This window comes from Heliangelus exortis, chromosome 16 (assembly GCF_036169615.1).
Source record: "Heliangelus exortis chromosome 16, bHelExo1.hap1, whole genome shotgun sequence".
In the NCBI taxonomy this organism is placed as follows: domain Eukaryota; kingdom Metazoa; phylum Chordata; class Aves; order Apodiformes; family Trochilidae; genus Heliangelus; species Heliangelus exortis.
The window spans coordinates 9661813-9688692 of record NC_092437.1 but is presented as its reverse complement, the minus strand read 5'-3'; the positions used below and the strand labels follow the sequence as shown (position 1 = coordinate 9688692).

General features: G+C 39.6%; 1 protein-coding gene across 4 annotated transcripts in view; it reads right to left on the bottom strand.

The window, feature by feature from the left end:
* PREX1 (phosphatidylinositol-3,4,5-trisphosphate dependent Rac exchange factor 1) overlaps nucleotides 1-26880 on the bottom strand; it is a 138003-nt gene that overhangs the window by 35465 nt on the left and 75658 nt on the right. For 3 of the 4 annotated variants that reach the window (XR_011729131.1, XM_071760087.1, XM_071760088.1), the window contains exons 6-13: nucleotides 21631-21792; nucleotides 16488-16621; nucleotides 13021-13136; nucleotides 11902-12051; nucleotides 11080-11227; nucleotides 6902-7002; nucleotides 4442-4545; nucleotides 3720-3769 (exon numbers count right to left, since the gene is read on the bottom strand). Coding sequence is in view for 3 of the 4 variants with exons in the window: in XM_071760087.1 (XP_071616188.1) it covers nucleotides 3720-3769; nucleotides 4442-4545; nucleotides 6902-7002; nucleotides 11080-11227; nucleotides 11902-12051; nucleotides 13021-13136; nucleotides 16488-16621; nucleotides 21631-21792 (965 nt within the window). In the remaining variant the exon portion in view is untranslated. The remainder of the gene's footprint in view (nucleotides 1-3719; nucleotides 3770-4441; nucleotides 4546-6901; nucleotides 7003-11079; nucleotides 11228-11901; nucleotides 12052-13020; nucleotides 13137-16487; nucleotides 16622-21630; nucleotides 21793-26880) is intronic. The other variant, XM_071760089.1, reaches the window with a different exon arrangement.

The window sequence follows — 26880 nt, the reverse complement described above, 5'->3', positions numbered from 1 at the left end:
TCATTTACTGGCTCAGTGCCAGCCCCATCTATAAACTTAAATAGATCTTCACTTGTGTTTACCCATCAGTGTATTCAGTGACCTTACTCCCCCTGTGCCCATTTTGCCTTAGGCTCACTGAATTAAGCAACTTTTAGCCTACTCTGTCAATAGAGGTTTTCCCAGTTCTCTGCATCTGTTCAAATTTTATTTCCCTTAGCAAATAAACACAAGCAGAGCCAGACACAAATAGAGTACACAGTTCTTTTATGGCATTATGTAATTTTAGCCAACTTAAAAAGTGTTTTATTTAGGTCTTGTAACACAACTTGCACCATCTCAGACACAGCCCTTGTAGAGATCAACACTGTTCCTGAAATAAGGAAAAAAACCCCTATTGTAACTTCCTGCATTTAGCAGCTTTCTTCCACACCTCTTCTCAGAGCCATGGAGATAATTAATGTTTTTGCTCTTTCATAAAACACCTATAAAGAATTCCAATACAAATATAAGAGGACTGTGTGGCTCAGGACATTGGGCTCTAACACCTTTCACCTTCAGGTCACTGGATTTAATCCAGCTCATGAAAGAAGAAAAGCTCTCTCCATTTTAAGGCTGTTTACTGGCCCATGTGAAATAAGTTTGGTGGTCTTGATCCAGTTCCTAGTTCCACATCACAAAAGCCATTACCACAATTAATTTGCATTAATTGGCTCCCTCTTGTTGAGAGTTTCAGTAGAGAGGCCAAATGCTGAATGGCTATGGAGAATTAATTCCTCTCTCACCCTTGGAGGTGGTCCTCCTATTTCAAGCTTGAGGGCCACTGGCATGGCTGTGGAAGGAAACTTTCACAGCCCTTGTGACTGTTCTACAGTCCGGATGTGTCTATATGGCAGCTCAAGAGAAGAGTTTATTCTTCAGTTCTGTCAGATCAATCTCTTTCATTAGCACCACAGCATTTGATAAATGCTTTTTTTTCTAAAGCCAAATCACATCTAAAATTCATCCTACTCATGTTTTCCTTTTACTCATCGTCTACAATTAGAAATATGTTGTGACTGGCTTTTGCAAACAAATGCAGCAGAAACGCCTGGGTGTTTGCAGAATGCAGGGTGTGAGAAATTAAAAAGGAAAGCAGGAATTTCAGAGCTTGGAAAAAACAAAACAAAACAAACAAAACCAAACAAACAAAAACCAAACATGACAGCATTTCCAGAAATATGTATCCTCAGAACAAAAGCTCTCCTCATAGTGCTCACATGCATTTTTTACCTTGTCTTCCAGTAATGTGCTAAGCCCAGCACAAAACTGTGGGAGTTTTCTGGGCAGTTCTTCCCTCTCACACTGTTATCTTGAGAAAATGTGCTTTCAAAATGTCAGAACACTAAAGCACAGCATTAAGACAGTGAGTACTAATGAGTAGGGACTTCCAGATTGTGTGAAGCAACTCCCAGCATTTTAATACATATGCTGACATAGTGTTTTGAATAAGCTGGCATCCAGATCTTGGTCCAGGGCCCAGTCTTTCACTGCTTGTATTTAAGTGCTTGTCAGGATTAATATTTCAATATTAGGACACTCACTTTCCCCACCATTTCAATCTAACCTGAATAAGAGTAGAGCATCAATTATAGAACATCACCCAGAACTGTGAGCTGCAGGTGAACAGTCAAATTTAGATGTGGGAACCACTGAAATTTTGGCAGAACCTTGCTGCCTCAGAGACAGTGAAGGAAATTAATGTTCTTTGCAGGGTCTGGCCCATCTACACAATGAAGTATTCCCCACCACGTGTGTAAGCAAGTTCTCCACCCTCAGAACTTCCCTGAAGTGAGTCACAGACATATTTAGAACATTGACTACACCTAGGATTTTTGAAAATGTTTTACTTTTCGATGTATCATCCTCCAAAGCAGCATGCTTTGTTTCCAGTGGGGTATATAATTTTATTCTCAAAGAACATCAGTGTCAGAGTTTACATAAAGAAAACTGAAAAGGCAAAGGCAACACAGAAACTCCCAGGTTTCCAGGGAAGGCAACTAAGCAGAATTAAGTTCCAAGGTTGTCAACAAAATAATTGAATTCTGAACATCATGATTCCTCCAGATTCTCTTGGCACACATACCTGCTGTGCCAAGCAGTTTTTGCCAATTTTCTAGAAGGAAGCTTTCACCAGAAAAGGAGGCCTCAATCTTTCAGCATGATCATAGGGATCAGCAGTCTGAAGATGCCAGATCAAGCACTGGTCCAAAGCAGAAAGTAACAGGCTTTGCACAAGTAACTTGGCTAAAAGCTATCTCCTTTAGGCTAACATTAAGCTTGACTGGCAAAAAGACATAAAAAGATGTGAAAGGATGACAGCCCAGTAGATTCAGTTTTCTAGCAGAGAGATAAAGGGAAGGGTGAGTAGGAAAGAGAATGGTGGGAAGAAGAGCCTGAACATACTGGGAATATTCAGTCTATCCAGAGGGATCAAAAAACTTCTGAGAGTCTGCTATTTTTCACTGGTCATACACAGATTAGATTCATGCCGTCACTAACACAGATTAATCCTAATATTAAAAGATTCTCCAGCTGTGATTTAATTCCAAAAATAGCACACTGATAAAATACTCCAAGGCTGGCGTATGGTAGTTATTTTGTTCTTGTTGATTCCCTAAAGCATAAGACTGAATCCTTTCCAGTTCGTGGGTATCCCGAGGTCAAGGAAATTTTTTCAGCTTCACTTACCATTATTTCTACTCTGCATGTGAACTGCTGTCTTAAGGGGAAAAATATGGATGTACAAATACACAGATATCTATCTATAGAACCATTATGCCTACCAAGGGCTGCATCACTGCTTCCCTGCTCTCTCTCTTTAAGCTGAAATCTCTACTATTGTAGAACAGATATTTTTTGGGGGAAAAAAAAAGACATCTAATTAGGCAAATTTATGACTAATGAACTGTATCTTTGCTTCTCCTCTGAGCATGAAAATGACCTCTCTCAGTGAAACATCTGTTGTACAATTCAGGAACAAGAGGTTAGTTTTGTTGAATGTGGGACTCCAGCCATGCCCACCAGAAGTTTTATTCTTCCTCATCAGTTTTTTGCATATTCAAATTAGGTTATCCAAGTGAAAATTACTAATTTTCAACGATAAACATCTAAACAGAACACCTACATGGCTCAGGGTTGTTTCCATTATAGGCCAGAAATGTTCACCTGATGTCACAGTAAAGCAGTATCTGAAATTACAGCTTCAAAGTTTTATTCCACTTTGGATTGATTTTGAATGTTTAGGGTGCTTTGAATGAAAGAATCCAAGCATCACATTGGAATCTATTTACATCATTTTAGCATCTGTTTACATTTTCTATAACCAAACAATGTAAGAGCTACAATCTCACTGCACAATCTGCCCTGAATCAGTAGTTACTTAATCACACTCACTTTAACTCACAGAAAATGCCAGAACACACAAATAAACTTGTGTCATGCTAACAGCTCTCATGAACTGACAGAGGAAGCAGATGTCAAGAAGACTGTAACACCAGCCTTCCACTCTCCAAGAACTCAGTTCCAACAACCTCCAGTAGAAGTACAACAACAGATCTAAATTGTGGAGATTCAAAGGTAGTAAAAGAGACAAGAAAATGCAAAAAATTACCACATATGATAAGAAAGAAGACAGGTTTCAATAGTAACATGTCATTCTTTTAGTAATACCTACAAGGGGATCATGAAGGTGAACTTACTTTACCACTGGAGTGTACAAGCAGTGTAGTCGGCAGTACAGCCTCACACCCTGAAGAAGGAAAGATGCATTATCAGATTTTTCCTTTTCAAAGAAACACTGACTAGCTAAAGCTAGCAAAACCTGGGCACTGATGTCTTTACTCAGCTGGAATTACCTATTGATTAACTGTTTTTCATAACAGTTCCCTCACCCTCTGTTAAACATTCTTTCCCTGCCTCCAGAAGCTGAAAAATCTGTTCTTTTATCTGTTATCACCTCCATTCCATCATTTTCTCCATTAGACCCATGAAGTGATGTCCATAAGAAGAAATCCAATTTATTAAAAGGTATATGGGCAGATATGGGATCAACAGAAATCATTTGACATGCAATTATCTGGACCTGCAGTTAAATATTGATCTCTTCTATCTCCCTGAACCATAATGCCCAGGTTTTCAGCAGACATGCTGTATTATGGCCTACTGTTTTCTTTTAGGACCTTTTGTTACTACATTAGGATCAGCAGTCTTGGATGCAGTCACAACTGTATTGTTATTTATTGCTAAGCTCTGCTTTCTCTCCCCAGAGTGAATGTCTCCTGCAGTGTTAAGATGGACAACTTAATACAACAGAGATCAACAGCATTAGGGAGCTCCTATGCAAGAGGTCAATCACACTCAGTGGCAGAGCAAACTCTTTCTATGTAAAACACACCTTACAACTAGGAATGATAATTCAAACCTTGGACATGATGTCTTCCAATTCACTTCTTGGCTTGTATGTTCCATCATCATAGCGAAATCTGTACATCACCTGCTCGTTCTTAAACTGGTGCTTATCTGAAACTAAAACAGCAATGTGATAATTAAAATAAGTCTTTTCTCTCCTATCATGCTCTTTGTAGTCCAGTTGTTGTGCCTACACCTAAAGTACTTGCTGGTATCTATCATTTTTGTGAAGAAAGGACTCAGGTCTTTGAATTTCCCCTTACTGTATGTATATATACTGTATGTATGTATATATGTGTGCTTATGTGCAGCTTTGAATAGCTCCACCAACAAAAGCAGTTTTCCAAAATACTGCAGCCCCAATAAAACAGAAATTTCTTCCTCATACACCATATTCAATTTATGTAAGGCTTTGAAAACAGTCCTTGTTAAGGTGATTGGGACCATCTGACTATTTCAGTAAGTTTTGAACAACTTGCTTGCAAATTCCAACAACAGTTACCACAACACTAAAATAATTTTTGCAGTTGCCCAAAGTTCTGTGACTCCAGAAGCAGGAGCATGCTGGTCAGAAGAACCACAGCTGGTAGAGGTATTCTTCTGCCACAGTGATTCCCTCTCAAAATTAAATAGTGCTTTTGAAAGACTGCTTTTTCAACCAGAATAGCCATTCCACAGTGGGGCAGTTATAGTCTTCTGTACTGATAGGCTTTAAAAGACAAGGACACAGAAGATGTCTCAGTGTGATATTTTCCCTTAATTTCACAGAGTAAAAGAAAATTTGCAGGATCTGAGCTATATAACCTTCTGCATACAGTGGAATCTCTAAGTTGTGTAAGCTATTGACTTCTTTTGAGTGTCTACATCCTCTGGATTTTGTATTTCTAAATCCAGTTGAGAACTGAGCCTGCACAAAGTGCCTTTTGTGTCTGGCACACAGCAGATCACCTTTTGATCACTTCTGCTCTCTGTGACAGGTACCAGAATGTCCACATCAGCAGTCTCAGATAAAATAGCCAGAATTAAAGTAGATACAGAGGAAAGTGAGTGATAAAACACATAGAACTCAGCACTTAGCTATGGCCCTGCTTCTCAGGCAGGCTGAGAGATCAGCAGTTTTCACCTGACAGTAATGTTATGCCAAGAGAAAACAGAAGATAAAAGATATTGCCTAATGTAGAACAGGAGTAAGGGCTTCATTATGGTGCTTAAGTTTTAAGTTCATGCTACATTAGGAGCCACATAATGGGATACTTTCCTATCTAATGATTTATAAAAATCTCAGGGGATATTTCCTTAAGTAAATGCAGCATTGCAAATCTTTTAATGTCTAGCTATGACTGTTATTGGAGGCACTAACATCAGGAACTAAAGGTAACTTTAAAAACCAAACCAGGTGAATCTTACTCAGGGCATCTGGAGAAGGGGATCAGTAGATACTACAGGACCACTTTCTTTGAGCTGTAAATTTGTGTGTAGAGAAAAAAAGGACACTGTTGAAAGCGTAAAAGCATAAAGTTGTGGTAAGATGAACAGTCATGAAATTACAAGTCTCAGGAGAGCCTTCAACAGTGCAAGTGTACACGTTCAGAATGTAGGCAAGTAACAGTGTGATTTGCAAAAGACCATTCCTCATCCAGAGGGAGATCCCTACACATTAGAGCCAGAGCACTGCAGTTCTCCAAAGTGACAATTAAGGCCAAATACTGGAAAGCATTCAGTGCTTTTGAGCTCATGCTCAAAGCCCTTTGAAGTCTGAATGTGTCTGAAAGTGTGCCCTGGTACCTGGTGGTGGAAGTGTATGTGCATGAAGGATTAGGTGCTCCTTGTATTAGATCTCTGAATGTGTTAATTAAAAGAAGATAACAGATATAATTTCCTAACAGTGCTACTGTCACCTGCAAGACAAGTTTGTGGAGCTGAGTTACCAAGATTAAAGCAAGACTTGCCTAATTAATGTCTCCCTTATTTAAACTGGTTTCCAAGAGACTGTATGGAAATGCAGACCACTGGTGACTTAAGACCTATATACCTTACTTCTCTGATGTGCATTGTGCAGCTAAACTGAGTCTCATCAGAAAGACTGACCCATCATCTGGAGTCACTCACTCTGTTCCTACCTATGTCTCATCACAAAAGAGCACTGCTTGACCACCCTCTGTATTGCTGATGTCTCACATGGAAAGCTGTATTTATTGATGACTACAGATTCTCAAACGCACAAACTGCCAAGGAATATGCACGTGATGAAGACAACAAAGATGCTACGGAGAAATCAAGCAAGTACAGCCATAAATACCTTCAGAATACAGAACAAGTCCTGTCCACTCAATAATCAAGAAAGTCATCAAGCATTTCATGAGTATGGTACAAGAAAGTATTTAAGCATCATGGGACCAGTTGCAGTTGGTTTTCACCCTCATTTGCAGGGCATCGTTAAATTTGACATATCTTTATGGCACAGAGTACTCACCATGATGAATAATTCCATTTTCCAATAGTGCCTGTCCCAGGTTGACCCCTTCCTCTGGTTTGCTTATCTCTCCAATCTCTGTGAGCCATGATACAAACTCACTGCAAAGGGAAGCAGAACAGAAACAATTAGCTTTTTCACTCTGAACATAAGCAGATAGATGCCTCTGCAAGGCATCAACCCATGACAGGAGACTCTCTCCTTGAAGTTATGACACCCCTACTAGGTGGCTCAATTTCCTACATTTCTGGAGGAAATGCTCTGCAGAAGATCCAGCTCTCCTATCTGTGACTTCTCCCACCACAACTCTTAGCTCATCATAAGTAGCATCCACTCAAAAGGAAACAAGACCTGCCTGGATCTATAAAGATGCTGCAGATTCTTACTGTATTGAGCAGTCCAGACATCCAAGGGGGAAAGAAAAGCAAGATTAACTGATAACCTTACAATGTTGGATAGTAAACTGCTACTTCTGTCCAAGCTATCCCTCTTTATCCCTCCAAGGTGTGTTCATGGTCTTAGTTACTTGTGCTCACCTTTTTTCACTGGGTCTGATTTCTGCCCACTGACCCCCCAAGCACACACACACACACAGTGGTGTAATTGCATTCTCTTTAATGGAATCACAGCAAGCCTTAGGACTGAAGACTCAATCTACTGCATTTAAGCACAGTGCAGTATGAGAGAGCACAAGACCCATTGACAGGTTAATTTAAGGTTATTTACTGGAGCTGGTGCCTGACAGATACATAAATGATGCTTCTAATTTATAGACAAAAGGTTCTAAGTATGTCTGCTCATGCATCACAAAACAAAACCTCTCTGGTGAGGGGCAGAGCTGCACATATGGGCAGAACAAAAGTCACAAAAGGATAGATATGTAGGATGTTATTGCATTAGTAACAGTAAGTACAGAAAAACAGACATTGCAAGCTTGAGGAATACAGCACTGCCCTAGGGGGCTAAGCTCCGTGTCAGGTTAATTAGCAATTATACTGGAAATGTGTTAAATTCATAGATATGAACAAAAGGAATATATGAAAGTAGAGTGACATATGGGAAATATGAGTTCAGTAAACCACTTGGGTGCTTGCCAGCTTGCAGAGGGTTGCTGCTTATCAAAACCAGTATCCATGCCTCCACTTGTGGGCTCTAAATGAAGTATTTTTAGTCTCTTCATGTTTATCAGAGCTGACTCATCTAAGCTGTAGGCAGCATTTGCATTTTGCCTTTAGAATAACAACAACAACAACAACAACTTCAATACTGAAAACTTTGGTTTCCTGAGGGGCAACTCTAACTGTCATAGAAAAAGCAGCAGAATCTATTCAACTATGCCAGGGGAATCCCATGGAAACGAGCAGAGTTTTGTAAAACTCCTAAAGCCAGAGTACTGTAGTAATGAGTCAGACTCCCTCTTTCCTAAGGAAAGTTCATTCTCAATTTCTTATTGATTCTGAATTGTTTCTAGAAGTACTTAAAAGCTGAAACAGAATAGAGCAGTATGAATAATCCTCCATACTCATTACTGAGAATACCCCCTCATAGACATGTTGGCCAATGACTGCTATCATGTTAAGTACCCAGGGTAGGTGACCAGTTGCTATGAATTTTTCCAATGGTCTATAGAAGTTTGCAGCACTTAAACAGTTGCCCAAAACTTCAGTGAAACTCTGCTGTTAGATTTCCTGCTTCTTTCACAGGAACTGTGTCCTTGGAGTTTATTTGAATTGTAAATACAAGGTGGTCTCAAAGCCTGAAATTGTGAGCTGGAAAAGGAGAACTAATGGTGCTCTCACAGCCTGGAACCGTCAGAACCATGAGATGATTTTCCTAAGAGCTACTTTAAGACTTCTGTGGTATTTGATTCATAAGCAAAATCAGTAATCATTTGCTCTGAAGGCTGTATAAGCACTGAAAAGTGCATCATCCAGAAACATATCAAGAGGTCTTGCTGGACTAAAAAAGTATGAATTCAAAAAGTGCATGGCAAAGCCTGATTTGTTTCCTTATCTTATCCTAAGCAGTTCTCCAGTGTAACTGAGAGTATCTGCACTTCTTGCCATGCTTGGGTCTCATCTGGTGTGCAAGTCAGGACACCATCTCTCAACTGTATCTCTTAAATGAAGAGACTTGGAACAGCTGGCTTTCTACTTAAGAAATAAACAGGAAAATCCAACCCATTCAAGTTTGTACAATCTGATTAGGTATGTGTGGAACCTCCTGAGGGTAACAGCTTCTCTCTACTACAAGTCCAATGCAGTTAAAGATTTTGCAATCAGTTTAATGCAATGCTGAGAAGCAGCATGGCAAGCATATCACTTACATATATTGGTACATACACACATTTTCCCATTGCATCACTGGTCACATGCCTAAATGCCAGTATGCCTGAGGAGTGGTTAGGAAAATGGATTTGCACCCAAGCCAATCATTTGCTGAAGTTAAGGTCAATAAACAGCCTTATAAATAAATGCATGTGATATTTCTGAAGATACTAGGATTAGTTCATGAGGTGTTTTTCTGCAAACAGAATTATTAGATGCTATCTGATATCCAAAGACCAAGAGAAAAAATGTTTTCTTTGTGGCCTTAGTGTTACTCTCAGCTGCATGTGGAAGAAAACCACTAAGTACATCTCAGCATGAGTTTTAGTGACTGCCCTAGGCAGGAACATCTGAAAAAATGAACAAGTCACAGCAAATATGCATTGCTCAGGGAAAGCCTCAGGAATATGAAGTCTGAGAGTCATGACTGGATTACACTGATTGAGGTGCACTCAGTTGAGTTGCCCAGGACTGTACCAACAAGTGGCTGTTGAAAAGGAATCAGCAGTAATTTTCTAGGGGGAAGGCTGGAACATTAGCAGAGATAATGCTTTTGGCAGTGCTCAGGATGCTTATAGGTATCTCAACCTGGGCTCAACTACCCATTGGCAAAGTTAGGCCAAGTCCTCAGTACTGCAGTGTCAGGTGGCTGTCAGGTAAACTGAAGGCAATAAGCAGGACAGATTGAGGACCATGTAAGAAAACATTCATTTTAAAAGAAAGAGGAGTACCAGAAAATTCCAGGTAAGATTTGAGACTAGGCAGAATATCAGGAAATCCACAACAGACTCATATATATCAGCACTGGAAGAACCTAAGTTCCTGGTCTGGTACCTCTTGTTGCTGGAAGTGCTATATTGTGCCTACAAAATCTGAGCATAAATGTTTCAATATGAATCCAGCAAATCTGAGTGGTGTGGGAGAAGAAAAAGCAGACATCTCCAAAAACCAACAATTTTTTTATAGCTGAAAAATTGCCAGCCTATGCTACCAGATTGCCTCTGTCAGGCAGGAAGACAGCACATCATTTCCACACCTTGTACACAAGGAATGCTGCCTGCAAACTGCAGCTAGAGAGAACAGGGGGAGGGAAGGGAAATGAATGGATAACCCACCTCTCAGAACCATCTTTCCTCCCACAGCTGATCATTGCAATCACAAACAGCTGAGGTGGAAAAGTCTTCTCAGTTCAGCTAATGTGTCTCCCTCTGTGCCAGGCTGGACATTTCCCTAAGACAGCTGCAGTCCTACCACTTACCATCTCTGATGCAGTTTATCTGTGGGGTCTCTTTTCTGCTGTCTCATATATGTCATTCTTAAGAATTATTTTGTAATATCTAGTCTGAAAGAGGTTTTTTTTACCACCTTATATAAAGCCCTGCACTTCTAAAAAAATCTATCATGTCTCCTGATGCACAAAATTTCCTTTGTGTCTGTTACAGTGACAAATGGGAACTTCTAAATTCAATCCTGAGACTTAAACAGCTCTGCTGGACTTAAACATCAGCTGGTAAGCAATTGCTTGCACACAAAAGAAGACACAGGTTAGGCCACCAACAGCCCTGTGCTTATGGGAGTTTCAGGTATGTTTTCTTCTTCCTTTTGCTGATTTGAAACAGCTGTTTTGAGTCACTGTACAATAGAATGAGCTGTCACTATACAGCCAATGTATGGCGTAAAATAGAAATCAATGGCTCATTTTAGTGAATCACAACTGAAATGGGAGTTATGGCATTTTCAATTACACTGCAAAGCCCATCTGATTTGACCTCACAATGCCATATCCAGAAAATCCAGAGTCTGTTCTTCTAATTAGTATGAAAGGGCTTTTTCAATTCAAATGCTACTTACTTGCCAAAAAAGCACTTGGGAACAGTACTTAATTTTCTCCTCCTGTCTTTGATAAGATTCACTTTCTTGCTCATCATCATTTGGTACAACTTCTCTCCTTTCTCTGCAATCATGACGTATGCATCCCTCTCCATTCCCAATTTCAAACCTGGAACACAAAGCAGAAACTCCTTCAGATTTTTAACACCAGGTAATGTGTTTGCTCAAAGCTGAGGCCAAACAGACTAAGGGGAAAATTGGCTGACTTATTTTCCAAATAAAGGAGAAAGTGGGTCATTTATTTCTCTGAGTACAACACTGTCATCAGTCAGTTCAGCATGGAGAAGCTTGAAGCTTTTCTTCTCCATTTCAAAAAGTAACTTTAAGCTTACGGTTATGGATACTAAGAGGAGAACCACTTCTAAAAGTCAGGCAAAGAATGTTTTAAAATAAGTTTTGTTTCCTCTGGTAATGAGCTATTATTTTTCCCATTGAAAAAACAGGGAAGCAAGGTTCACTTGTGAATGATAGCTCTGACTGTTAAAGGAACTCACAACTTTTATCACCCACTCTGACTCACAATTTTGTGAGCTTGCTTCTATTGTATAACACCTTTTCAAAATAAACTTGTTTTTTATTTTATTCCACAATGACAAGCATGTGCATACATTTGAAACTGTTCTTAGTCTAAACATAATATTTCTAAAAGGACAGAATTTAATTCTGCTCATAGAGGAAAAACTGAAATATTTTCTTTTTCTCTCAGATATTTATACATGCATATACATTTCTCCTTTCTACAGAAGTACATTCATTGCATTCAAAAATATACTCTCCACTTACTCTCTCTCTGCTCCCTTTCCTTGATTATAGCATCCAGCCATTTCTGCTTGTCCTCTGCAGTCTTGGCCATACAGACAAACCATTTGTTTTTGGCTGTGTTGTGTATCTTCCAGCCATTTGTCACAGTGTAGCCATTGCTGTGGTAATCTGCTGTAAAAACCCAAAACACAATATGGACAGTGAACAGAAGGCCTGCTACTTTAATAAAATCAGTGTGGGACAACTTAATTAAAATTTTCTTTGAAAAACTTGATTTCTGGAGGTGTTCCTCATGCAGCAGTGCTAGTGGTTGTTACTTATCACTCCAGAAGTACACATACTAATAGAAATATCCATGGCTAGGCTGTTCAACTGACTGAATGTTTCACTCCTAAGAGTGGCACTTTGTAATTTCACCTCAGATGAAGAACTTAAATATTTTAAATACAGTGACATCAGTGAAAAAGTCTATAATGTTTGTTCAGGTTGTTAGTTCTGAACCTTCTAGGGACATGCTAACTTCTTGCACTGTAAGGATTTTTGTTCACAGAGGACAGGAACTCTTCAAATGTCAGTGTCTGAAAGGACATGATATTAATTCCTGGCTTGATACAATAGAAGCAGGGGCTGGTGTGGCCTTTGTGGATGAAATCAGAAACCAATGCAGTCTTTCCTGCCCATGTCAGAACACAGGAATTATCACTGAAATGCATTCCCATATTTCATTCATGGCCACATTCCATACTCCTGATTTGATGCTAAGACTAACATTTGGTAATATTCTAAATGAGAAGAAGATCCAGAAGTTCTGTTATTATAGCTGTAATGGCTTAAGATGTAAGAGATGAAAGAATGAAAAGAAGACAAAGTATCTTTTACTAAATTAACTTGGATTAGAAGAAAAAATAGACAAAGTTTGGGGTACACAAATTCTTCATAAGGTCATTTTGAATGAAGGACTAGTGCCTGAAAGCACATCCAGTCTTGCATTTATGTAAGCTGGTCTAATAATGGAGGCATTAGAAGTTACACAGCTTATTTAAGATTTCATTAATGGAGACAGATGTGTACTTTTGTATGAACTTCCAACACAAGATCTGGACTACTTGTGTTGTTAAGAGACAGTATTTGGTTTCTTACCTGTTCCATCTTCCACATTCTCCACCTCCATGACTTCTGTATTTATTCGGCCCCTGAAGATGTACAGGGACCCATTGATTGACTTTGTCCTCTTAGATGGTTTTTTCCCTGTAACTCTGCAATTAGGATGGAGACTGTTAGCAGCACATAAGCAAATAGTAAAACATAAATGTGCACAAATCAAGCTGAGATATGACTATAAAAAAGGATTCCAATATAGTGTTCTGTGGTATTTGACTGTCTCTCTGATTTTAAATAATTCTAAATAACTACATAAGATCACAGAGATAAGCACACCACAGTGCCAGTACAGAGATAAAAAGCTTATTTTGCAGATTATATGAAGATTGGGATGTCTTCAATATTTACATCCTCAACAACTGACTGAAATTCCAGTACAACTGAACTGTATATATCTTTGGGATGAAAACTGCAGTATCACCTGACACAATGTTACATCTGCCTCCTTTGTTTGCCTAAAGCTTTAATTAATCTGTGGTATGTGTACCAAGTTTCAAATTTGAAATTAAATATGTGAAGAGGCTGATGTCACATGGTCTGTCATAGGCGAGTTAAATGTCACTGTATGTGGCATTTGTGAAGGTCCTGCTGTGGTGGTTCAGCATCCAAAGTTTACACCCCTATCCATGAGCTTTACAGTGTCTCTGTTGAAGAGCCTTATAAAAATTTTCAGGAAAATAGTTTTCATTGCTAGTTATGTTCTGAGTTTTATCTTTAGAATATGTTTAAAACCGTCCAGCTGACACTTGCTGAGGTTTAATATCTAAGAACAACCCTGTTTTATGAACCAAAACTGGTCAAACGATCATCATTCGAGATGGCAGATGTCCAAACTCTGTACAGTGAAGGGACTGCTGTGGCAACTTGCCAGAAGCTCATAAAATTCAAAGAATATTGCAATAAAAAACAGCTAGGGAGGAAATTTCTGTCACATTGAAATATCTATTCTAAACTGAGGTGAGACTGACCAAGTTTTCCTTTTACAACTAGTGTTAGTGACAAATCTACCTTCAGTGCTTACCATATATTTACATCCAATCAGACTGACAGGGACTGAGATCTTGGAGCTGTTAGATAATTTCCTACAGACAGCTGTTGGAGTCAAAAGAAAAGCTGTCCTGGCAGCCTTAGTGAAACGCTTTAAATACTCAGCCCATTTCCCCACATGAAACATATTGTTCCTGACATCAGGATTCAATTTAAACAACAGTCTATGATCCTGCTAAAAACACAAAACATTACTCAGCCCTGAAATCTATGTCATCAGTTTGTCAGCCTTCCCTAAGCTTCTGCACAGGACAAGATTGCTGTCCTAGATCTAAAATCACAGATACAATGCTAATTCTGAGCACATCTTAACCTGGTCTCAATAATGCTCCTCCTAATTTATGCTATTGTGAGCAGACATGATGCCTAAATTCAATTGGCTGCACTGTTTACTTTTTAAAGATTGAGGCCCAAATTCTTATTGCACTATTAAATCAAGAAAAACTCCAGTGATTTCTACAAGATAAGCACAATATAAAGTGATGAGATGAGAAGCAAGTAATTCAATTTCAAACTAGAAACAGAGGGAGGTTCTGGTGGTTTTGTTTTGCCCTTTTTTTCCCCCTCAAAATCTGTGTCCCACTAACATGTGATTTGTCAAGCAGCTGGCCAAATGTTTGCACCAGCAGAACTGGATAGACATTTACTTTCATCCTGAACTAATTATAAATAGCAGCTAGACAGGAGAAATATCCAAAATTAAAGTTGCTAAGCAATCTCTAAATATATCTTTTATATTGGGCAATTCCCATCAGACTTAATAAAATATTCTACTTTTTAATGGAAATCAGATTCTGGACATGTGATCAGTTCGAGCTACATTATTAGACAAAGATAAACAATATTGATCCTTTGGGAAAACCAAAGTGTTACAGCAGGCTCCTCCAAAATCAAGCCAAACTACAGAGTAGCTCAGCAATATCTCCTGCACAAAACCAGAGCTGCTTAAAAGGCAGCAGAACATTTTGTTTTCTAAATCTTAGTACCCTGGGGAAAATGTCTGGACAGCATGAGAATGGCTAGACTGATCTGAACTAAAATAGGAATAGAAAGCCAGTTTCTAAGAGATCTGAAGTAGTAAGAGATTACATAGCAAGATTATTTTTTTAATAACAAGTAGTTTTCTGTTAGAAGACACATTTTTAACCCTGTTATATATGAAAGTTTGGATTTTGACAAATGTGGTGAAGTGTAAAAATCTTTAATCTTTCTTACTTCATCTCATCAGAGTCAGAATACTTCAGTTAAATAAGAGAAGCCACACAAGACTGAATTCTGTAATTGTGTTTCCATTTAATTATTTTTATTACATTCTAAGAATTTCTAACTTAGATTTTCACCTAATGGTTTGTACTTATACAAGTACAGTGTATAGTTTCAGCATTACCCCCAGAAATGAATGGCCATTACTGAAAATACTTTTCCCTAGCTTAATGGCTGCACATTGCCATTGAACGAAAACCTGGGAAATGAACCCAAATGTTGAGATACGAAAATTTTCCTTGGAGAGAACGGTCTGTTTTTTGAGAAGTTCTAACTGGGTTGGGCATTCTACATGGGCATCACCAGTAAAGAAGTGTAACTTGAAAAAGAAGGAGCATTTTTTAGGAAAGGTTGCAGTAGGAGAGTTTTGACTGTAGAAAATGCACTTTCACATTCAGAAATTTCACATTCAGACATTCAGAAATTACCAGGACACGAGAATGAAACTGATGCTGTAAAAGTGAAACACTCAAGAACTGAAATACAGTTAAATCGCTGCAGTAGGAAATTTTCCTCCATGCTCTCAATGCTGTTTTAGTACTAAGCAGTTGCTGTTAATAATGCTTAAGTTTTATAAGGTGGAATGATACAGGAATTGTTACCATTAAAGAAAGGAAGACAATGAACAGAACACATGGGCTGCAAATACTGAACAGCAATTTGTTAATCTTTATTTCACCTTCAGTCCTCTGTGCCCTGTATCTTTTTAATGCTTTCTTGGTCTTTCACTTCCCCTTTCATATCATTTTTCACATTACCCTCTTCTGCTTGGAATAACCTCACAATGAAAGCTGGCAAGGCCTCCTTTCCATCACTTCTAGAGATCCATCTGCTCTGGGAAGCTTTCCAGCTGTAAGAACTCACTCTGGTTTTTCTGCACTGTATTAACCACTGTCTGTGGATCATGTACTTCTCAGGGTCGGGACCCCATTACTGTCTGGAATATTTATTTTACCATATAGTGACTTCTTTCACATGTAGTCTAAGTAATAACAATAGTCAAGAACAGAGGAAAGTCACACCTGTCACTCAGCCCTGTAGAGCTACAGGGAACAAAGTTAGTGGGCAGTAATTCATTACAGCTTCTAATTACAAATCTTCTGAATGGTCTGAACAGTAAAGACAGTGAGACTCACCTGGATTTCCTCTTGCAATAGACCAGTAGATTATCAAATAGAAAGAACATTCTCTCTTGGATATTTCCTGCTGAGATTTTTAACAAAGTTCCTTGAAGCAAGAGCTGTGTGCAGATATCTGTCAGATTTGACCCCTGAAACATAGAAAAGAGATAGGCTTTATTTGAAACATGGAAAAGAGATAGGCTTTATTTATGATTTTTTGTGTGTGTGCACAATGACGGATTTTTACTACAATGTTGTATTTTATATACAAGTAATTAAACTGTGAAATAACTGATGCAATCATGAGGAAGAAGTCCTCAGTTTCTTAATGTGGTAAACACATGATGTTTTCTCTGGATTACAATTTTTTGGAGTCCTCACACACTACAATAAATCTTCCCTATTAAACTCCAGGAGATGTTTTCCTGAAGAAACTTTCTCTCTCAAAGCAGCTGTACTGCGAGTCTCTCAAGACCATTAGTTTTCCCTTCATACCCTGTGCTATCATTGCAAACATCGTAAGTGATGGCTTCAGGAATGCTTTATAAAAGAAAAATGGCATTTCCCTAACTTTGTAGTTCTGATACTGTCATATGTTACTATTAGCCATCTTTCTGCAAAACCATATCGGTGCTGATGCTTCTTGACAACTCTTAGGTTAGAGGGTGCTCTCCTTACTGGAGTTCTAATAAACACGAGCAAGTTAGAAACATGGCCACGGAAATCAGAGGTTGGGTCCTGGACACAGTGCTAGTTGCTATATGCAAGCCCTTACATGCACCAGACAACCGCAGAGATACCTGAGCGTTCTACTCAAGAATCTTTAGCCCATGAGGATGCCCAGAAGCTGAAAACAACAGTAGATCACTTCAAAACCATTCACTCCCTGTTACTTAGATTATTGCTAGGAAAAGTGATCATACAGTCCTTTAAATGGGGCCCTACAGGAGCAACGCAGTTGGGCCCAAATGAAAAATGATTATGGGACTGTCCCAAGTTGCTCTCAGGACAGGGAAACTCCAAGTGTTCCCATATTCTGAATGCACACAGTTGGGAATCTGCTCCTCAGTTGTTACATTGACTAAACAAGATGGTTTAGCTAAATCTTAGGCACTAACCTTAAATTCCTCGGTCTAGTTTTACTTTGTAAAGTACAAGAGCATCCTATCAATAAAGGTCATTTAAAAAAAAAACAAACAAAAAACACAAAACAACACCCTGGGGCACTGGAAACATTTACCACTCAGTTGTCTATCACTTACTGGCTTTTGCATTTCTCTTTGAGGAAGGTGCTGTCTACTGCCATGAAGCAGGGGAAATCATTGAACTGAAATCAGCCTTTCTGAATACAATGCAGTCACCCTAAATGTGTGAATGAAGCTCTGATTAAACCATGTTCTAAATCAAACCTTGCTTTTAGTTAACAAGGAAGCAGCTATTCTTTAAAGACTACCAAATATGCAGCACCAATTTGTGTGTTCCATATTTGAGTTTCTATCCATTCAGGATAGGATGATGCAGGCACTGGCTAGATGCAATCCATCTGCTGTCCTGATATCTTTTTGTTTTCTTAATCATTCTGTAGAAACAGTTAACACACAAACTGAAATGAGCACTTGTTTTTTTGAAAATTACTATCTCCAGGAGAAACCACTGTATCTCAGAATTATGACCCCAAGGGCCTACTAGCACACACACAAATAGGAACAGAAACCAACTGACTATAGCATAAAAATATGCTCTTCATGTGGTTTGCCCATGGAGAAATCAAGGCCATGGAGCACTTCAACATCAAGTACTTAATTTTCCGAAAGATACCCGAAGACATCAAAGGCAATGAGCACAGTGACATCAGTGATTGGAGTCAATCTTTTAGCAACACAAAAATCACTAGGTAAAATTATTTGGCCTATTTTGTGCAGGAAGTGAAAGCAAATGGTTGTGATGGTTGCTTCTCACCCTAAAATCTAAGAATCTTTATTTTTCCATCAGAGCCCTCATGATGGTATCTAAAGACTGTTCATGCATTTCCTGTTTGCTGTTGACCTAGCTACATTTATAACAGGTTGAGAGGTTTTTCAATAGTAAGAAGCAAAGTAAGATTTCATTTGATGTCTTCTCACCTTTCTAAGTGAGACTAGACTGGGGGAGAGAAAAGAGGAAAGCATCACAGCGAACAGAATTGTAAATTACAGACAATTATAACATGATTGATATGTCTAAGCATTAACATATCTTACAACTCTTGCTGTTCTATGATGGGGTTTTTCTTCCCTACACATTTCATACTGGGAGAAGTTGGGGATATGTAGCAATTGTTCAGTAAAAATAATTCACAAGGACCCATGAGGAGGAGCTCTCACAGAAAAATCAATACAGAATTAATAGAAACAGCATATTAACTTGCACTTCACTAACAAACATAAACATTGTGTAGAAAAGTTGATATTCTCGTGCATCCTCTTACTTTTCTTTCCTCTTTTTTAAGTTAATCTTTGTTTCCCAGAAGGATTAATCAGAATCAAATTGTTCTGCCTGACACTAATCCATAACACACCCCTACAATCATTCTGTGAGTTCCAAAAGAATGAATCTGAGCAGAGTTCACTTTGATGAAGAGACCTCTGATTCAGCTGCAGGCCTTCAGCAATTTCTCAGACTTGGCCTACTTTTAACATATCCCCTCACTATAATCTGTCTCAGAAACAGACTGACAGGATGCTGCCAGTATATGCTGTGTGTGACAGTTGCTTTGGAGAGGGAGATGCAGATTGGTGGGTGGAGATGTTGAAGAGAAAAATGTTAAACTGAGGAAAACGCTCTAAGAAGCAACTGCTGCTCTTAGTGAAGTTACAGACGACTCTGAAGAGCAAGAAGAAATATTGCAGAAGCAAAATGTCATATGCTGGAAATAATTGAGGTCGACACTGATGGCAGTAGAATGAAGGTCAGAACAGGGATGATCCATTGGGACAGTTAGAAGGAAGTGCAAAGTTATAGAAATCAGTGAAACTGCTGGTTTGGTTAAAGAGAAGCATTAGACAAGGTGGAGACTGTTCCAAATTATATGAAAAAATTGACATTGGGCTGCTTCCTCACTCCCCAGATTCATACTATATCCCTTGTAACTGTAAAATACTTAGTTATAAAAAGTATTTCTTCACTTCTTTTTGACAATTCAGAAGCCTTGGACTAGAACAGTTGGAAGGTGTAGGCTTTGTGAAATTAGCATGGATGGTATGTAACCAGATATAAAGGGCACCAGTGTATCAGAATCTATATCCATGATATCAGAAAAGGGAAATATGCTATTCCATAGGAGAGCCATCAGATAAACTAAAAATAGACATAAATTTGCCTTCTAGACTTCTAGGCTTCCTTCCTAGCCTGTTTTTTTGGCTTATATCACTGCATTATTAAGCTAAAGATTTATTTAATTCAGCAATTACAGTTTTCCATAGATAGATGTTAGGATCCATTCCCATTAGGAATAAATTGTCAAATACATCTGAAAGAACTCAACACAGTTATCTACAAAGATAGCACTTTGCTCTAGAGTAATAATTTACAAAACCCCTAGCACTGTGGAAACCCAAGATAGGAGACTTCATCAGTTTCAAACTTATTTACATATAGGAAAGAAAAAAATGCCAACACACTGAGCACTGGCATGTAACCGTGAGTTTACAGCTGTTTTTCTTCCTTTTATTGTGTTACTAGAATAACTTAGCAACGTTCCACAGCTTACTGGGTGGGAAAAACACATTTCCCCTTTTGAAATTTTGAGCTGAGTGACCTATGTGACTTTGATAGGAAACAGTGTATACAAAGAAACCTGAAGGGTTTTCAGGCCTAGAATGTAGCTGTAGATAAGTTAAAACCATCCCCCCACACACCACTCCCCCTACACACACACAAAAAAAGTGGTAAGGTCGGATACCACTTAATTTAGGTTATCACAGACACCTTAATAGTCATGCTTCAGGCTCCAGAGTTGAAACCATGACTCTTGCCTAGATGACCAATGAGTTGCATTGAACCTGATATGGTTTTAATTGCTTCTAGAAGCCTTACTACATGAAGCATTATATGACTTTGTTTGCTGAGCTTGCTATCCAAAAAATACACAGCTGGATATCTGGGTTGTGCTCACATCTTTAGCTGGATGCCAAGAACATCCTTCAGGGAAAAAATGAGCAAGGTTTAACACATACACGAAAGATAAAAAACAACTCAAAACAGAGTCATGGAGAGCACCCAAGAGCCAAACACGAGGAAGTTTACATGACCTCCAACAAAATGTCCTCAGCTAAGAAATCTTCAGCTGGCACTGATCAGCCTCGACATTTTAAGTGTCAGTCTCACTGAACACCGACGCCATTCACTCCACGAGACCATTTAACACTACTGAATCCCTATGGTGCATCTCCCAGAGGTTTCCAACTCCACCAATCCAAGGATTTCAGCTGAAGTCACATCAAGATAAGCAGCCAAACCTTTGCACAACAATATTTCTACTGTGTGGTTCTCCTTACAGATTTCTTCTTCCCCCAGGTTTCACATTCTAGTTTTTTCTCATTTTCTTCCTTCCATATTAAATCCTTCTACCTACACAAAGAAATACACCCATCACCTACTGATAAAAACATTACTAGAAATGCATCCATGAGTAACTTAGCCAGAGCAAACCCAAATATACCAATTGCTTTATAATCCAGTACTTGCTAATCTAACCTTTATCTTTTATACAGGAAATCTGTATATGAAGCTAAGCAAGGTAACTTTCAAAGGTCCTATAAAACTTAAAGGCTTGTAGAAATAGAAACTTCTGTTATTTAGAGGAGTCCTGATTCCATCTAGACCTATTTGTCTTTCAAACAAGATCTGCCTATTTGAAATTTCAGTCCATTCTACCTCTAGCACCTTTCTTTCTTTCTTTTATAATGTTTGCTCTGCTACAATGTAGCAGCAGCCTGAACACCCAAACTAAACATTAAATTCTAAACTTAGTTGGAGCGATGCCACCCACACGTTCAAGAACATCTACAGGGCATGTAAGGAGAAAGAATTCCCTACACACAGTGTGAGTCACTGAACTTCAGCCCCTTAAACTGTGCAGTAAACTGCCTCCATGGAGTTTGCTAGTGCTACATCATACCTCCCATCCTTCAATGTGGGACTGCAACTGTTCAAGGGCTTCCAGTTTCTCCATCTGTCTCTTGGTCTCGTTGATATTTGTGCAGACTGTCTTCATTGCCTGCAATGCATTCTGGACAGCTGGGTGATCAGGATGCTTAGAGGGCGTCCTCTTAGCTAATTCCTTTTTAAAAAAAAAAAAAAGAAAAAGGAAAAATTAAATGTAAACTTAGAAGGGGCTCATGGAAAGGCAAAACCATTAGTGTATAATCCCATAGGAAAATGACAGAAGCATTGAAAAACTGCAGATGCTATTCTCTCCTCTGTCTCTCTGTGGTTGCCATTTTATATGAATGCTGTTAAATAAATGAAGCAGTCACTCATGTTAAATATACCAAATTAGGAGAGCTCAAGCCACGTATAATTTCCTGTGTCACAGGTTTGCTTCTAGTGTGAATCAAGGCCAAAAGTACATAAAAAAACACATTGTCCACTTCAAACACGAACAATGGACTGCTGACCCAGCCATGGCCTATACCAGCCCCAGTGATGTGCATCCAGTATTCCTGTGATGCTGGATTGAGCCCTGTTGATCATATAAAAATTCTGCCCATAGTGGGTCTTATCTGGAAGAACTAGAGCTATAAGAGGGGAGTTTTCTGTGAAAAATGTCCTTGCAGGGAGTGATCACGTGTAGATTAATCGTAAACAACAAAAATCTTTAGGACTAAGGTTGCTTAGATATATAACCAGTGAAAAAATGCAGTTAAAGTGCAAATAAGATTTACCTAGAGTGGAATTTTCCTCAAGAGAAGACTGTCTCTTTCTGCTGACCAAAGAGGGACTGAGTGAGACACCTCTCCTAACTCGGACACCTCAGAGTATCAGCTCTCTCACCCGGGTGCTGGCCGGGGACTGCGGGGCCTCTGTGAGGAGCTGCCCCGCACCGGCTCCAGACGGTTCAAGCCAGCTCGACACAGGACCTGCAGCAGGACCTGGCTAAGCCCATTGGAGAAAACGGATGAAAAATGTACGAGAACCTCTGTGAAAACGCATTTAACAATGCGCAAAACTCGGAATAGGGGAAAGCAGGAGCGTGAGAGAAACAGCCCTGTGAGGGCTGCAGCGAGACCTGAGAGAAAAGGCGGGAAAGGAGGCGCTGCAGGCACCAGAGCGGAGCCCCCGCCGCGGCCAGGGCAGAGCCGTACACAGACTGCAGCCCGAGGGCACCCCCGGGAGGAACGGCCACACGTGGAGGGTCTGCGCAGGAGCAGGTCCTCCTGACAGCCGCTACAGACCATAAGAGACCAACACAGAACCAGGTTTACCCTGAAGAACAGCATCAGCAAGAGAGCTCTCGCTGGAGCAGAAAAGAGCGTGAGGATGAAGGGGCAGCAGAGGAAGCGTCCCCTGGAATCCCCCCACTCCCCTGCACCGCTCAGAGCTGCAGAGAAAGCAGAGGAGTTGGGAATGCAAGAGCAAAGTTTAGCCTGAGGAATCGAGTAGGGGCTGGGGAGAAGCTGTGTTTGTTTCTCACTATCCAAATATATTTTATGTGGCAATAAACCAAGAGGAGTCTGTTTTGCCCGATGGTACTTAGCAAATGATCTCCCTGTCTTTATCTTTATCCACAAGTGGTTTTTCATCTTGTATTCTTCCCCACCCCATCAAATACTGCAAGGGTGGCTGAGTAGGCAGCCAGCAGCTGGCCGAGGTAAATCCTGTGACATGTGAACAAGTACCTACAGCTTTGTGCATGATGAGTCTGTGTGTCCAGAAATTGGAGGGAAATGCACTAGCCACAGCTGTCCTGTGTTTTTGTGTCAGGAAGTATAATGGTAATTTTTATGAAGGAGGAAATTAATTTGCAGATTAGTAAGTAATTTGTCCAAAAGCAAGTCACTTGCAGGACCAAGACTTTCAGCATTCAGTTCCATGCGTTAAGTCCTATGATAAGCCCATGGCAAGTGGAAACAACTCCCCAAAAGGCAAAGTGGGAAAAAGGGCTGGAGTGGGAAAGAAAGAAAACAAGAGAGCAGCAGGAGTTCAGCAGGGACTCGTCCTCAGATAATGTTTAGGAGGCTGGGGCACATGCTTTGACTGGAGAGATAAATATAGAGATGGAACAACTTGTCTGCTCTGAAGGAGTTCCTAAGAGACTCTGTTTCACTTGAATCAATACACACACACCAGCCCGCTTAAACACTGCCTGCTGAAAGAACAGCAGTGGGAAAACTTGGAAACTGACAATATTAACCAGTTTGGCAAAAGGGGTAACCACTGTCAAGTCACAATTAATCATTTTTTAAACCAATAGTATTTTACAGTCAGCCACAATTGGATAAAAATACATTAAAGAGACCTTAACTAAGGATAGCAATTACATCTTGATATATAATATGGTGTTTAAGACCCACATTTTTAGATTGCCTGGAATATTTAACTTTCTTGATATGTTCTGTTTTGCCTCAAAATGATATTTGGTTGTTTTAAAGTCCTGTGCCTACATGGTAAAGAGCTACTGAATTGCATCATTTTGCATGAGACACAAGAAGGAGTTTGAATATAGCCAGAGAGGCTGCACAGCACTGTGGTCTGAACACAGCTAAAACCCTTCAGTGCACAGTTCCCTCAGCCAAAGGCAAGGAAAGCTTTTTGTTCATCCAAAATTGTATCTGCAATCCCACAAGTGCCTGTCATGGACTCCAGTCAGGGTTATACTGTGTTTTTATTTGTCTTTTGCTTCTCCATATCAGTGTGTTAACCTAAGCAAGTGCCTCTTCACCACACAAGATTTTGCTATATTGACTTTAAAGATCTTTGTGCCATGCTGTCTTGCTCTGATTTCAGGTAGGACCCTGAGTATTACTGGAGCTTGGCTTGCCTGAGTTGGTGTCACAACCTGTAATACGAGCACTGCTCCTAAACTGACTTAAGTTTACACCCAACCTCTAGATCAAAATAACTGGTACTTTTAGGCTCAAGTTACATGGCCTGTCAGAGGGCAGAGGGATGCAGGCTGAAGTTCAAGTTCAGCTGAAGCCTGCATTAACTTACAGTAACTCTAATAGCTGGTAATCCAACCATTCTAATCCAGACACTCTGAGCTGCTAGATCAAGGAACTTTCTCTGTCCTAGTACTGTTTCATGGATCTGCTCTACAAAGTTCTTTATTAATAAGTCAGCTTTAGCATGTGAAAGGTTTGTGCATACCTAAATGTTCTTTTCCACTAGTAGGAATAACTGTAGTGTATGTAATTAGACTGTTACGTGCTCAGATACCAGTAAAACTGGAGGGAGAATGCTAAAATTAAAAGTAGTACAGGGTTGTTTCTGCCTTTGCACAGACCCTCTCAGTTCTTCATCACACTGTCTGGAACAAGATTTAATTCATTAGCACTAGTGAGACCTGGTGGTGCCCAAGTGGAAAGAATTTTATTTATTTATTTATTGACAACCCAGTTTGAAGAACCTTTTGAAGTGAAATCTGCACTTCAAGATTGAGCTGCTTGGCCACTGAGACTCCTGTAAGTAATGCAAGAGATGGGACTCCTGAGCATGGACATGGCAACAGGAGGTGCTCTCATGCCCACATAGACAGCTCCTAGAGAATGGCCCAAGTGAATGGATAGGAATGTCAGCTGTTTATCCAATTAAATACAATCAGATTCAATTCTTCACACAGATTAGGGATTTTGATAATTTAGTTATAACTACAATTTATCTTTTCAGAAAATTATAAACAGAAATTGTCAATGGCTCTTGTCAAATGGATGACAGAGGACATGGGTAATATCCTGACAGTTGGGAATCCTACTAAGAGGGAGTTGATCCTAAACTTACATATTTTCAGAGTAACACAGATACACAGGAAGAAAATGTTGGTTGCTAAACATGTCTAACTGATATCACAAATTAAATTCCCTATGGAAGTTTTTAGCCCACTTCTGCTGAAGGTAAAGCCAAGGAACATGTGTGTTCAAAAAACAAAAGGCAGGAGAGAGGTGCTGTACTTTGGTGTCACTGGTCTCTGCTCCATGCTTCCAAAACAAGTGTGCAGAGTTTTTTCCTACCTAACTCTCATTAAAAAACAGTGAAGTTGGCAGCTCGTGTCACTCTCACTGCTCTGGAAACAGATATGTACACTCTAGCACTGTCTAAACACCCTTTTCTGAAATATCACCAAGATACAGAGCAGGAACTCTTCATTCACAGCAGGCCTCAGCTGCAATAAACACAGCATCTCCCCCCCGCTAGCTGCCTGCAGTTCTGCCCGAGGAGGTGAGGAGGCTGGAAAAGGCAGGGAGGGTGCTGGCTGGGGCAGCCTCAGCAGCACAGTCAGTCAGTGAACTTGTCCCACCACTGCCTGAAGCAGTCTGAAGCCATCTGAGGAAGAGCTATGCTGCTCTGACACTGCTGTTTGCCAACAGAGCAGAGCCTGGCACTTCTAAAATAAACTCTGGGTGCTTATTTATTTTAGTGACAGATTTATGATGTGTAAACTCTGAGAGCATTTGACAACATTTTGAAAGGCAGCTGAGAGACAGCCCAGATGGCAAACCTTGGGTATGACTGTCTTGTCCTCCACAAAGCTCATACTTGTTGTTGTCTGGAATTCCTACCTTATGTATTGCAACTATTAGGGCCATGAGGTTGCTGCCACTTGCTGAAAACTACTCCTTGCAAAGTTTCTTAAACTAATTCAAACACATCTGTTTTCTAGCTACAGTCTTGTTAATCCTTCAGGCTAACCAGCAGTGAGGAAGAGAAAAGCTGGTATTTTTCACAGCCTCTATCATCTTTCATCATTATCTTCTGACTTTTCTCTCTTTTTTTTTTCCTTTTGGGGGTGTGGAGTTGCAAAGGCATTCTGTATCACAAACTTGGGGAAAAAGGAATCATCTCTGTTCTTTGAAGAACTAAGAAATGGGAACTGCATCCTCTGGGCACAGAATTTTCCTTTTATTTCACTCCATTTTCATATTTGTAAAGATTGAGGTTGTGCAACTCATATAATGCCTACAGACAAAACAAAACTCACTTTACAAAGGGAGTAGCAGAGCACTCCAAGACATCTACATCCAGCTGCAGTGTCCTGAACATCATACAGAAAGGAATAGGACATCTACATCTAAGCTACACAGAAATGCTAGTTTTTAATTATGCAATGGAGTAAAAGGATTTCCAACTTAAGTATTTCAATCTCACATGCAGCTTTAAATAGCTTAAGGCTGAAAGAGTGCTAAACATGACAATCTAAATATAAGAACTA